Raw genomic sequence first — 15,418 nt, forward strand, 5'->3', positions numbered from 1 at the left:
GGAAAATACTTATGGTTTTCATCACATGTCAACATAATGAAATGATCCGCGTTGGTCGTCACATTTGAGAGGAATCGACACAATCAAATAAAGACTGATTTGTGTGAGATTTGTTCAGGTGTCAAAAACAGCTCAGAGATGAAGCTGGGCCAAAAGAATGACTTGATATGGAACAAAATGTTTAATATTTTCTTATATACACATCAGAAAGTAAATATAATAAAATATACTAATTATTACAAGGTGGAAATGCCTCCAATTCCATTAAATGCGGGGTGCGTGACGCGCGCGGTGCGTGACACACACGCGGTGCACACCACACGTTGCACGAGGTGCGAGCGACACAAAGAACATGGTCAAGTACTTCCTCTTTGGCCCTTCACTGACAGAACTGTGCTCAATACAATTTCCGAGGAGAAAAGAATACATCAGAAAACTACATTGAGGACCACCACTTGGAGCACTGTGGAGCAACAGGCCCATAAGGGATTAGTGACTGGGGCCCTTCTCCTGCCCACTACAGGTCACTGCATGTCTGGGCCCTTCTTCTGCCCACTACAGGTCACTGCATGTCGGGGCCCTCTGCTGCAGTTTGGCCTTCATCAGTGCAATCCTCTCTCTGCTCGCCAGCTCCTGGAAGTCAATGCTCGGCTTTAAGGGGCCCAAACTGTGCCGAGCCAAGAGCTCAGATGGGCCCCAGCTCTCACTGTGGCTCTGCTGGGCGATGTGAGGGGCCAGACTCGGATCAGGTTCACAGGATTCCTCTGGTGGCTCCTGGTCCCTGCTGGGGCCCGGACCAGCTCCTACACTGGCCCCTTTGCTTTGACTGGCCCCTCGCGGTTCACAGGAGGTTCTGTGTTTGGACTGGTTTAGGGCCTCATCCAGAGGGCCCCTTTTCCTCTTGACTGGCCCCACCTGCAGACAAACACATCACAGTCAGAGCGGTACAAAGAACACCACCAGAGACGAGAGCGGCACAAAGAACACCACCAGAGACGAGAGCGGCACAAAAACACCACCAGAGACGAGAGCGGCACGAAAAACACCACCAAAGACGAGAGCGGCACAAAGAACACCACCAGAGATGAGAGCGGCACAAAGAACACCACCAGAGACGAGAGCGGCACAAAGAACACCACCAGAGACGAGAGCGGCACAAAGAACACCACCAGAGACGAGAGCGGCACAAAAAACACCACCAGAGACGAGAGCGGCAGCGGCACAAAGAACACCACCAGAGACGAGAGCGGCACAAAAACACCACCAGAGACGAGAGCGGCACAAAAACGCCACCAGAGACGAGAGCGGCACAAAAACGCCACCAGAGACGAGAGCGGCACAAAGAACACCACCAGAGACAAGAGCGGCACAAAGAACACCACCAGAGACGAGAGCGGCACAAAAACACCACCAGAGACGAGAGCGGCACAAAAACGCCACCAGAGACGAGAGCGGCACAAAAACGCCACCAGAGACGAGAGCGGCACAAAAACGCCACCAGAGACGAGAGCGGCACAAAGAACACCACCAGAGACAAGAGCGGCACAAAGAACAGTTTTGAATGTAAGGATAAAGAGGCAGATATGTACTGGTGAAGGGCAATGTTAATGGAAAGGTTTTCACTCTATTGAATGTATTGCTCCACCAGGGGGCGATGTCACCTTCTATACAGACATGGACCTGATTGTGAACCACTCCGAAGGAACCCTGAACCTGAACCACTCTGAGGGAACCCTGAACCCCTGACCTTGAACCACTCTGAGGGAACCCTGACCCTGAACCACTCTGAGGGAACCCTGAACCACTCTGAGGGAACCTACATTAGATGTGTGGAGAAGCACTGACCGGAGGAACAATAAAGAAGAAGTTCTTATTATTAATGAATGAAGAATATAGGAATGATTCACATAGGGAATATGCTGTATAACCATTGTTCTAATCCACACACAATCTACTGTATTTATTCCAGAATAGACTATTTCTTTATCTTCAATAAAGACAGATCTAGAATCACTGGAGCAGATTTAGTCACAATAGAGCTCAGAGATCATGCTCTACATTTCTGTTCAATGCAGCTGCTTAATGACCTTTTGTTGAAGGACAAAATGTTTAACAACATTAAGACTGATCTGGAGGCAAATGATACTGGGGAGATGTCTCCGCCTCCTTTGGGACGCTTCTGAAGCAGAGACAAAGAAAAAAAAGGGAGAAAAAGACTATAAGATCAGCAAAAAAAAAAAGAAAACTGATGGAGGAAATCCAGGCCAAAAGCGATGTCCTAAAATGTGACAGGAAATGAAAAAGAAATGAATGATGCGACTTCACAGGAAATTGTTGATCCTCTCATAATTTTCATTTTCTTAACTTAGTCTAAATTATTATCCTGGAAACTTAGAACAAGCTGAAAGAACAGTTTTTTAAAATATGTGACCAAAGTCAATCAACATGTGAATCCTTGTAGAAAAACTTATCTAAAGACACACGTCAGAGTGGTATAAAGCTCTAAAGACACACGTCAGAGTGGTATAAAGCTCTAAAGACACACCTCAGAGTGGTATAAAGCTCTAAAGACACACGTCAGAGTGGTATAAAGCTCTAAAGACACACCTCAGAGTGGTATAAAGCTCTAAAGACACACCTCAGAGTGGTATAAAGCTCTAAAGACACACCTCAGAGTGGTATAAAGCTCTAAAGACACACCTCAGAGTGGTATAAAGCTCTTAAAGACACACCTCAGAGTGGTATAAAGCTCTAAAGACACACCTCAGAGTGGTATAAAGCTCTAAAGACACACCTCAGAGTGGTATGAAGCTCTAAAGACACACCTCAGAGTGGTATAAAGCTCTAAAGACACACCTCAGAGTGGTATAAAGCTCTAAAGACACACCTCAGAGTGGTATAAAGCTCTAAAGACACACGTCAGAGTGGTATAAAGCTCTAAAGACACACCTCAGAGTGGTATGAAGCTCTTAAAGACACACCTCAGAGTGGTATAAAGCTCTAAAGACACACCTCAGAGTGGTATAAAGCTCTAAAGACACACCTCAGAGTGGTATAAAGCTCTAAAGACACACCTCAGAGTGGTATAAAGCTCTAAAGACACACCTCAGAGTGGTATAAAGCTCTAAAGACACACGTCAGAGTGGTATAAAGCTCTAAAGACACACCTCAGAGTGGTATAAAGCTCTAAAGACACACCTCAGAGTGGTATAAAGCTCTAAAGACACACCTCAGAGTGGTATAAAGCTCTAAAGACACACCTCAGAGTGGTATAAAGCTCTAAAGACACACCTCAGAGTGGTATGAAGCTCTTAAAGACACACCTCAGAGTGGTATGAAGCTCTAAAGACACACCTCAGAGTGGTATAAAGCTCTAAAGACACACCTCAGAGTGGTATAAAGCTCTAAAGACACACCTCAGAGTAGGGCTGGGTAAAAAAAAAAAAAAAATCAATTTTGGATCAATGTGATTCAAATTTTGCAAAATCGATTCATACGGCATGAGATCGATTTTTCCCCATGAAGTCTTGTGCGTGGTGCAGCAGTGGCGCGTTCACGATCGCTTGTCAAGCGTGCAAGACGCAGGTAAAACTAGGCTCAGCGAGCCGTTCCAACTCAAGTCTGACGTCTGGAACCATTTCGGATTTAAAACAAAGAGCCGGATAAAACCAAAGTGGTTTGCAAAATCTGCGAAGCGGAGGTCAGTTATTGTGGAAATACTACAAACCTCAGAACCACTTGACCAGGTATCACACTAAGCTAACGTTAGCTTCCGACAACAAGCCGTCCGGCAAAACAAATGAAACTGAGGGAATCACTAACATGACCAGCCGATTCTCCGTGGGTCATAAAGATAACAGAAACCATCGAAACTTTTGCCTGCAAAGATTTACGCACCTGTACTCCTGACAAGCCATACCGCTAATAATATGGCCGTGGCTGCAGAGCCGCGGCGCAGTCAAATGGCCCAGCAGTTTCAGGAAGCGCGGCACTGCCATATAGCCTCATGGCTCACCCTAACCCTGACCCTAACCTTAACCCTAACTCGGCGCGGTCTAAAACGGCGTGGTCAAATAGCGCAGCAGTTTCAGGAGCCGCGGCACAAAATTACATTTTTTAATGTGCGCCGCGGCTCTGTAGACACTCCCATATAATATAGCTAATATGTTGACGGGGGCCACAGGAGTGGGGGGCCATACAGGGGTGGGGGGCTGACCAGCAAAGACCCAGCAGTCGTGACGGACAAAGCTACAAATAATGGTTGGTGCAGTGGAGATAATGCAGCTGATGCGCGTCACACTGAACTGAGCCTCATATAAAACAGCTCTAAAAACTACTTTATGTTTCAAAATTGTACTTTTGAGACAGTTTTGTTTACAGCTGAAGTTTAAACTGTCCAATTTACAAGTTTGCACTTAAACCTGTTTATGGTGAAAAGAAAAAATAAAGTACATTTGTATTTTGTAACACAATTGAGCCATTTTCATTATTTGAAGGCGCAATGGATTTTTTGGCGATTTGAGAACGCAGGTGGAAGTGCGCATGCGCACTCCCCCGTGCGGACTGATACAACACACACGAGCATTTGTTTATTAGCGCGAAAGATCGCATTGCATCTCTCGTATATTATGATAGATCAATGCCCTTAGAAACGCGGAAACGAGCCGCACGCGGCTGCAGGTGGGCGGTAGGTGCGTTTTATGATTGATACGTGGCAGGACTAATCGGCAGTCCACGCCACGAGGAAATAAGACTCAGATTTGGGCCAAAAAAATCATCCATTCAACCTTTAAGAGCAGATTGAATTGAATCGAATCGTGATTAATTGATTCAGGACGTTATGAATAGAAATCGAATCGATTTTAGGAAATTGGCCATGATATCCAGCCCTACCTCAGAGTGGTATAAAGCTCTAAAGACAAACCTCAGAGTGGTATATTGCTGACTCCGTCTCGCTCTCTGACTCCGTCTCGCTCTCTGACTCCGTCTCGCTCTCTGACTCCGTCTCGCTCTCTGACTCCCTCTCGCTCTCTGACTCCCTCTCGCTCTCTGACTCCCTCTCGCTCTCTGACTCCCTCTCGCTCTCTGACTCCCTCTCGCTCTCTGACTCCCTCTCGCTCTCTGACTCCCTCTCGCTCTCTGACTCCCTCTCGCTCTCTGACTCCCTCTCGCTCTCTCTGGGATTGTGGTGAGGAGATGAGACCTGACCAAAAGATGCAAAGGTAATCTTGTTTTGACAGACGAGGAGTGGGAAAGAATGTGGTCACAAGGAGGATCACATGTCACATGTTCGGAGGGAATATTGTTGGGGAAATGAGTCACGTTTTTGTCATAACACCAGGTCAAAGTGCCCATTATTCACAAGGAAATGCAACTGTTGGAGAAAGTCTGGCAGCAGGAGGCAAACCACTGTCTCGTGTTTGGGACTGTCCTGTTGCTCAAAGATATTGGACTAAAATGAACAGTGCACTGCAGACGTTTCCATTTCTCGCACTTTTAGACGTCTGTATTTGGGCCTCAAAACTCCTGCCATGGACAAAATAAAAGTGCAGCTTTGGAGGCAGGAAAACAGCCCATGACAAATAAATGGATGACACAAACCTCACCAACGCTCACGGACTGGACGCTCACGGTAACAGACGGCCCCTAACACGCACTGGAGTGGGACACTTACGTCGCCGGTGTCGGGAGCGGCTGCAGAGATGGGTTGCACGGTCGACTGAGCGGCTGCAGAGATGGGTTGCACGGTCGACTGAGCGGCTGCAGAGATGGGTTGCACGGTCGACTGAGCGGCTGCAGAGACGGATTGCACAGTCGACTGAGCGGCTGCAGAGACGGATTGCACGGTCGACTGAGCGGCTGCAGAGACGGATTGCACAGTCGACTGAGCGGCTGCAGAGACGGATTGCACAGTCAACTGAGCGGCTGCAGAGACGGATTGCACAGTCGACTGAGCTGCTGCAGAGACGGATTGCACAGTCGACTGAGCGGCTGCAGAGACGGATTGCACAGTCGACTGAGCGGCTGCAGAGACGGATTGCACAGTCGACTGAGCGGCTGCAGAGACGGATTGCACAGTCGACTGTTTGGGGTTTTTCACAGACAGGTAAACTCGTCCCCGGTGGATGATGACTGCGTCCTGCTCAGTTTGAGACGGCGCCCCCTGGGGAAGCTTGGGGGAGCTACACAACTGTGTGTTGGGGCCCAGAGGGAGGGTCTCCTTTAGGACCCTGAAGGCTGTAGAGTGAGCGGTGACAAAGGTCATCCTGCACTGGCCATAACCTAGGAGAGAAAGATGCATAATAATAAATGTCATTATTCTTTCCCCCTGAACTCGCTGGTGCTTTTGTAGCCACAGCTGTCCTGGGGCAGACTGACGGAGTTGCGGCTGAGTGATACTATAATTAGGGGTACGTTTCATTCCATTACTGGCAGATGATAAAGGGTTGAATAATTTTGAGGATGTGGAGAATCCCTGGGTAAAATCTGTGTGTACGATGTGGAAAGAACTAAACAAAGATGTTCAAATCTTAAACTGGTTGGTTCATGATCAATGCACCCAACAGCAGATTTGAGATTTAACGTCTACATAACAAAAAAGGTATAAAAGGTTTTCGACCAGATTGTAATAGATAATCATATGTACAGGCCGCTGGGCATTACTGCGCGGGAAGCACGGTTCTGCTTTAACCGCAGCGGTGCAATCCGTGTTCAGAGACCTTCAAAAGTATCTTTTAGAGACAAGTCTGTGTTTGTTTTTGACTTCAGGTGTAGGACACCAGGCCCAAAAGCAGCATGCTTGACCCCTCCCACTTTTGGACAAGGTTGTGACAGCCAAGTCCCTCAGGTTGTGATGCAGAAGACATGAGCGTGTAATCACCTTTAGTGAGGCTGGGGTAGACTGCCCGGCTGCTCCCCAGCATGTTCAGCACCTGCTGCCTGGCACCGACCCTAGCACCGGCCATGGCCTGGGGCTCTTCCTTCGGGCCCTTCCTTTGGAAAAGTGCAGGACAGATCCAGATGCAGAAAGGAGCGTCTGGGAGAGTGTCCAGCCCATGGTCCAGCCCCGCAGACAGGCCCATCTTTCTCTGCAGAGAGCGGGAGAGAGAGTGCAGGGGGATGCTCTTCACCTGCGCCTCAGGAGGAATGTAGACCTCCATCTCCTGCAGCAGGTCCATGACTACACACAGAGAGAGAGACACACAGACACAGAAAGGTCTGAGTCGAGCTGTGTTCAGTTTATTTAAACGTTCCGAACAACTTTAGAGCCCATCCGCGGGCTCTAAAGTGAAAAAAGTTACTTTTCAGCCCCAATCTATGACTTTTAAGCTAAGCTAACCTTTACAATGGCGGACACGCTCCTCTTCAAATCCGGCAAAAAGGCTCCCAGACTGCGGCGTGACTGTCTCCGCACGCTCTTCACGCTCCGCCCGCACGCTCCGTCCGCTCCTCACGCTCCTGCGCTGTTGTTGTGGGTCAGTGTGTAGCACTAGTGATGGGTCATTTGAAGCCGAGGCTTGGAGGCTTGTACCAAAGGGGCGTGTCAAATGAAGCCCACAGTAGCACTCAAGCCAAGCCCCCGGAAGCCAAGATGGCCGCCATTGAAACCTATGGAGCTGCTCATTGGCGCATGGTTCCAAAAAAGTTTTTTAGTTCCGCATTACTTCCTGAATACTGGTATATCTCCTCCCACTTTTGTGACATCATCGCCGTGAGGCTTTGGCGTCGGGAGCGCGCACGTCACAGCAGCGTGAAAGACTCAGAACAGTCAACACGGACTTTTGGAATAATTCGGCTTGAAATATTCTGTTTACGTAACGTATAATGATGAATTGTTATATCCATCTATAAATATACATGTATCATGTTGTTAAGATAAAAAGTCTGGTTTAATGACAATGAATTACATTTAGAGGTCGAATAACGTCCTCATCATTTTCTGTAGTTTTTGGTTTGGGTATTTATTTTGTTATTAACCCTTTCAGTTATTTATTTACATAATATAATTTGGCCAATATGCATTTTTTTTAATCAGATGATAAGAAATATAAAATATAATCATCGATTCTGTTACATAATTGAGTTAAGAAGTATTTAATTATATTCAGTTTCCTTTTGTGTCGTTTTTTTATCATGTCAATCTTTAATAAATACAAAACACATTTGTTTATTAATGTATTTAATAAGAATAATGAACATGAATGAACTTGTTCAATAAATGCAAATCTGATTATAACTACAAATGATAAATTGATTTTAGCCAGTTTTAGTTGAGTTTTAAAGCTACAATGAGTTTTAAAGCTACAATGTGGGAGTCCCTTGTGTACTGTTCATTATTATTTTTATCATCATTAATAGAATCAGAAAATGTATTGCCATTGTCAAAGAAAAGAATTCACAAACAGTGGAACTTGCTTTGGTGATTCAGTGCAACATAAAAATATTAACAATGATAAAACAACCTGTATAAGTCAAATAGAACAAACTGAATAAGATAAGATATTCCTTTATTGTCACACATGGGGAAATTTTGTTGTTGCAACACAGTAGATACAGAGGAAAAGGACAGATAACTTATAGGAATTTTAAAAAACACTCTTAATAGATCGATCTTAATAGAAGAACTCTTATAAACAAAAACTCCTCTAGACAGAACCTCTCATACCTAATAAGGAATGGAGGGGGAAAATAAAGATAAAATAAAAACAGCGTAAGACAAAATAATACTAATAATAATGGTAAAATAAACACTCTTTTTACATCAGTTATATGCACATGAATGTGACATTATTGTGTTAAATACTGAATATCTCAGTATTTAACAAGACTTTGTTTCCATGGCTACGCAGTCTTCTGTACTTCAGTAAACTCCTCCGTTCAGCTCCATCGTTTGACTGAGAGACAAACAGAACATGTCACAGCTTTAGATTATACAAGTTATAGAACATAGACTTCATATGTTTGTCCTGAAGCTGCTTTACACACATGTGACACAGGAGTGTCTTTTTTGACGAACAATTATCATTTAGTTTTTTTGGTCATAACAAAACAGACATTTTATAAATTCAAAGTACTGATTCTACACTGTTTACTTTTAGTCGAGGCAGAAGTTATTATTAAAATACCTTTTGCTTTGGAGTCGTCAGGAGTTTACTTAAGATGACTCTGTATCTGCAGTGATTAGGTCTGCAGTGACCTGTAGTGACCTGTAGTGACCTGCAGTGACCTGTAGAGCTCTGGACAGCACAGACAGACTAAACTCACTGGTCAGCACTGAAGATGAGAAAGATACTCATTAGAACATTGATATATTATGCACATTTAACAGAGAAAAGCTGGAATATGTTATTGACAGATTTACATTTCGCTCTGTAACACAAAAGTTCCTCTTTTCACATTATTTTTTAAAGCTAGAACCAAAAGTAATTTATTTATGCATAAGTTTAAACCTTAGAAGTTAGAACATAACTGACATGTTTGCTAAATCTCTACATATTCCATGGAAGTAAATCCATGACATTCCTATAGAAAACAAGCGTGTGCTTTGCTGTTTAAACACAGCACACGTCATTATGAAATATGTAATAATACCTCAAATGTGGTCTCAGCCCCTGTAAATACAGCACTGTCACTTTTAAACACCTTTACATTTATATATGTAAGATATGACCCATTTCAGCAGGTTATATTTGAATTATTGGTTGTTTTTTATAGCACATAATACAAACATCACTTTATTTCCCTTCTTTCTCTAGTTTTCCTTGATCTGTGCTTAACCTCTTGTCTCTTAGAACATTTAGTAAGAGAAATAATTAGTTATTTATTTGCAGAAGCACGAGCCATCGTGACGTGTTGTTGCATCTTTGTGTAGCTAAACTTTAGCTTACGTTAGCTCGTGTTAGCTCGTGTTAACTTGTGTTAACTCATGTTAACTGTGTAATCGTTGTTTTACACTTCATATGGAACAATGTGTGAAACGTGAGGAATGACAAACAAACACAACTTACGTGTATCGTGGTCTCGTCTCGTCACTTTCTTCTGCTTGTGTTCAGTTTCCGTCACATGTTCTCCTGAGGCTCGTTCATGAGGGTTACGTGCGCGCTCGGTGAGCGTACACCGTTCACCGGAAAGTTGAAAATGTATTTTTTAAGTATTTTAGAAACAGTTGAAGAGTGAAATTCCTTCTATTTTATTTTTAGACTAAAAACAATTTAGCATGTTTGGTAATTTTAGAGGCCGAACTCCTGAAATGGTCCGACCAAAAGGCTGCATTCTGCGAAGTGGCCACTACTCAATTTGGAGCCAGAGGCAGAGGGGGCGTACCCTATCCAGATAATATAATACATCCATGACTCAAGCCCAAGCCCCCGGAAGCCAAGATGGCCGCCATTGAAGCCTATGGAGCTGCTCATTGGCGCATGGTTCCAAAAAAGTTTTTTAGTTCCGCATTACTTCCTGAATACTGGTATATCTCCTCCCACTTTTGTGACGTCATCGCCGTGAGGCTTTGGCGTCGGGAGCGCGCATGTCACAGCAGCGTGAAAGACTGAGAACAGTCAACACGGACTTTTGGAATAATTCGGCTTGAAATAGTCTGTTTACATAACGTATAATGATGGATTTATCCATCTATAAATATACATGTATCATGTTGTAAAGGTATGATATTTAAGATAATTATAAAGAAGTGTTAAGATAAAAAGTTCGGTTTAATTGACAACGAATTACATTTGCTCATTTAGAGGTGTAATAACGTCTTCATAATTTTCTGTATTGTTTTTGGTTTGGGTATTTATTTTGTTATTAATTTTTTCAGTTATTAATTTACATAATATAATTTGGCCAATATGCAGATGTAAATATCAAATGAGAAGAAATATAAAATATAATAATCAATTCTGTTACATAATGGAGTTAAGCAGTATTTAATTATATTCAGTTTCCTTGTGTGTCGTTTTTATATCATGTCAATCTTTAATAAATACAAAACACATTTGTTTATTAATGTATTTAATAAGAATAATGAACATGAATTAACTTGTTGAATAAATGTAAATCTGATTATAACTACGAATGATAAATTGATTTTAGCCACAGTTTGAGTTGAGTTTTAAAGCTACAATGCAGGACTCACTTAAGGAGTTTTGGAGTCCGTGCACTGTTCATTCTTTTTATTAGGCCCGAGCGCCACAAGCTGGCGAGAGGCCTATTAATCTCGTAAGGCCGTGCGAAGCACGGCTGCGAAAGTGCGCACGTAGTGCGCACGAAATCGAGCGCGAAGCGCTCGCCCACTTCCAAACACTCACTAACGCACTCCTTCACTCATGCACGCCCCGTGCATACTAATTAGTTGTAGGAAAATGGAACATTACCGTTGTAAACGGGCGAAGCCCGTGCAAAAGTGCGCACTAAACGAGCACTTTACATTCCCCATATAAAGCACTCATTTGCGCTAAGTACCTCACGAATACGTTCCCCATCTCTTGCATGTTCCGTGCATATAAGCATGTAATGCAAAAAATGAACATTATTACTGTATAGAGGGCCAAAAACACAAAGTGGGCGGAGCCCACTCAAAATTAACGAAAGTACCCGTCAGTGACCAGGGACCCACACCATGTGGTAGGAAAGCGCGAGCGCTTTCCGAAAATGTATAGTTTATGATATTTGGAAAATGGGAAACATTGTTTTCGCATCGGAATATTATTAGGCCCGAGCGCCACAAGCTGGCGAGAGGCCTATTAATCTCGTAAGGCCGTGCGAAGCACGGCTGCGAAAGTGCGCACGTAGTGCGCACGAAATCGAGCGCGAAGCGCTCGCCCACTTCCAAACACTCACTAACGCACTCCTTCACTCATGCACGCCCCGTGCATACTAATTAGTAGTAGGAAAATGGAACATTACCGTTGTAAACGGGCGAAGCCCGTGCAAAAGTGCGCACTAAACAAGCACTTTACATTGAGATGACGACCGCGAAGCGGTCGTCATCCCCATATAAAGCACTCATTTGCGCTAAGTAGCTAACGAATACGTTCCCCATCTCTTGCATGTTCCGTGCATATAAGCATGTAATGCAAAAATTTAACATTATTACTGTATAGAGGGCCAAAAACACAAAGTGGGCGGAGCCCACTCAAAATTAACGAAAGTACCCGTCAGTGACCAGGGACCCACACCATGAGGTAGGAAAGCGCGAGCGCTTTCCGAAAATGTATAGTTTATTATATTTGAAAAATGGGAAACATTGTTTTCGCATCGGAATATTTAGGCCCGAGCCCCAGCAGGGCGGAGGGCCTATTGCTCCCGCAACGCTGCCGAAGGCAGCGTTGCAACTGTCTGCAACTGTCTGCCCCGTCGCCCCTGGCAAGTACAGTGAACTAGCCCATGCCGAAGGCATGGATCATGCATACTTACTCCTGCTATGACAGAAATAGTCAACAATTAGTGAATGGGCATAGCCCATTCACTAATTGTTGACAACAGCAGCGCGAAGCGCTGCATTCCTTCAAAAACCCTCCTGGCATTGTCCCGTATGCGAGAATCCATGCCGCAGGCATGGGCCATGCTTGTATCTGCTCAAATCAATGGAAGTCTATGGGGAGTGGGCGGGGCATCCCGACGGAATAGGGAGTGACGAGCGCGTAAGCGCTCGTAATGATGATTCCACCCCATGGCGGCATCGGGAAGGCTTAGAGCTTTCAAACGATGTATCATTTGTTGTTATAGTAAAAACGGCTATATTGTTTTTGCTAAAAATATTATTATTATTATTATTATTATTATTTTTCTTGTTCTTCTTCAGCGCTTTGATCTCTAATTTGACCCCCTGAACATGCTCAAAAACTCACCAAACTTTGCCCAAAATTCAGAATCGGCGAAAAATTTTATTTTTTCTGGGCCATTTTTTTTTTCGTTTAAAAATGGCGCGACAGCGCCACCGACAAAAGTCAAAATACATTGCGCCTATGGGAGACGCCCCGAGGTCAACTTTGGCGTAAAGCTACGAAATTCGGGACACGCATTCCTCTCGTGAGGATAAACAAAAAAAATCATTGTGGCCACGCCCCCAAACTTACCCTATGGCCGCCATCTTCCTTTGAAAATGAAAACAAGCTGAGTTAGCCATTTTGTTTACGTCAAACTTTGACGAACTCCTCCTAGGGCGTTTTGCCCACCAACTTCAAAATCGGCGTACGTCCTCTGGACAAGTGGGGCATCTAAAGTTATTCAATTTTTTGAGATACCTTTTACGGTCTGTGTGCGGCGCAGCCGCAAAGTTGGACAACTTATTTTGGAATATTGCAGGTCTAAAAATTGCTCCCATTTGATCAAAACCAGTCCGATTAGGACCAAATTTGAATCAGTTGTTAAACTTTCTAGTTTGGACCAGTTTAGGCTGACAAAATTGAAATGGCAGTGATAGCGCCCCCTACAGAGTGACCTTTAAATTAACATTGAAGGTCAAAAATTAGTTTTACCAAAATTGTCTAAACTTTACCCAAAATTCTATTTTGCCGTCCCGATCACAAAAGCCAATCACAAAAATGCCTAAATTTTTACGCCGTAGTCGTAGCGATGACAGAAACCTCCCATGTTATCCCTATGGGAAAACCACAAAATCTCTCAAATTACCACATTTTTATGTTTTACACTTTAACGAAGTCCTCCTAGTGCGTTTTGCCCACCAACCTCAAAATCGGTGTACGTCCTCTAGACAAGTGGTGTATCTAAAGTTATCCAAATTTTAAGGATAACTTTTACGGTCTTTGTGCGACGGAGCCGCAAACGTTTCCCAGAATTCTGACTATTTGGCCTTCAGAGTGGCCTATAAACAATAGAGTTTTTCCAAATGACATGATATTTTGAACAAAATTCTAATTTGCCATCCTGATCATAAAAGTATGAGAGCCAAAGTCATATTTTGTACGGCGTAACCGTAGCGTTGACAGAAACATCCCATGTTATCCTTATGGGAAAATCGTAGAATCGCTCAAATCACCACATTTTTACGCTTCACACTTTAATGAACTCCTCCTAGGGCGATTGTCCGATCAAGTTCATATTTGGAGAATATCATCTACACAAGCGGGGCATCAAAACTTACCCATATTTTGATTCTAAGTGCTACGGTCTCTGTGTGGCGGACCCGCAAATATATGTCAGAAATGGGAAAACAGCGAAATCTCTAAAATCACCACATTTTTACGCTTCACACTTTAACGAACTCCTCCTAGGGCGATTGCCCGATCAAGCTCATATTTGGGGAAAATCATCTACACAAACGGGGCATCAAAAGTTATCCATATTTTGATTTTAAGTGGTACGGTCTCTGTGCCGTGGAGCTGCAAATATACTGTCACAAATGGGAAAAACGCCAAATCCTTGAAATGTTCACATTTACGCTTCACACTTTAACAAACTCCTCCGTGGGCAATAGCTCGATCAAGCTTTACTTTGGGAAAAATCATCTACACAAGCGGGGCATCAAAAGGTATCCATATTTTTATTCCAAGTGCTACGGTCTCTGTGCGGCGGCGCAGCAAATTTGACTGACACTTGTGTTCATTTGCACTGGATTGGCCATGTCCAATGTGTCGCCGTCTGTCAAGTTCTTTTTTTATTCAAGACACAATAAGGGCGCCATCTTTATCAAGTCAAAAGCGCAGAGTCGGAAGGCCGGCGGCCCGCGAGGGCCGTTGGATGCCGCTTGCGGCTTTAATTATTATTATTATTATTATTATTTTTCTTGTTCTTCTTCAGCGCTTTGATCTCTAATTTGACCCCCTGAACATGCTCAAAAACTCACCAAACTTTGCCCAAAATTCAGAATCGGCGAAAAATTTTATTTTTTCTGGGCCATTTTTTTTTTCGTTAAAAAATGGCGCGACAGCGCCACCGACAAAAGTCAAAATACATTGCGCCTATGGGAGACGCCCCGAGGTCAACTTTGGCGTAAAGCTACGAAATTCGGGACACGCATTCCTCTCGTGAGGACAAACAAAAAAAAACATTGTGGCCACGCCCCCAAACTTACCCTATGGCCGCCATCTTCCTTTGAAAATGAAAACAAGCTGAGTTAGCCATTTTGTTTACGTCAAACTTTGACGAACTCCTCCTAGGGCGTTTTGCCCACCGACTTCAAAATCGGCGTACGTCCTCTGGACAAGTGGGGCATCTAAAGTTATTCAATTTTTTGAGATACCTTTTACGGTCTGTGTGCGGCGCAGCCGCAAAGTTGGACAACTTATTTTGGAATATTGCAGGTCTAAAAATTGCTCCCATTTGATCAAAACCAGTCCGATTAGGACCAAATTTGAATCAGTTGTTAAACTTTCTAGTTTGGACCAGTTTAGGCTGACAAAATTGAAATGGCAGTGATAGCGCCCCCTACAGAGTGACCTTTAAATTAACATTGAAG

General features: G+C 43.8%; 1 protein-coding gene across 1 annotated transcript; it reads right to left on the reverse strand.

Annotated features, from left to right (window-relative positions):
* Positions 1-257: 257 nt before the first annotated feature.
* On the reverse strand, positions 258-7,176 carry LOC140362429 (uncharacterized). The gene is made up of 3 exons (XM_072448537.1): positions 6,881-7,176; positions 5,675-6,282; positions 258-915 (listed from the first exon to the last, which is right to left on the reverse strand). The coding sequence occupies exons 1-3, from the start codon at positions 7,158-7,160 to the stop codon at positions 556-558; spliced, it is 1,248 nt and encodes a 415-aa protein (XP_072304638.1). The 5' UTR covers positions 7,161-7,176; the 3' UTR covers positions 258-555.
* Positions 7,177-15,418: the final 8,242 nt, after the last annotated feature.

This window comes from Eucyclogobius newberryi, unplaced genomic scaffold, assembly GCF_026437365.1.
Source record: "Eucyclogobius newberryi isolate DKJ021-1_F unplaced genomic scaffold, fEucNew1.0.hap1 SCAF_17, whole genome shotgun sequence".
Lineage (NCBI taxonomy): Eukaryota > Metazoa > Chordata > Actinopteri > Gobiiformes > Gobiidae > Eucyclogobius > Eucyclogobius newberryi.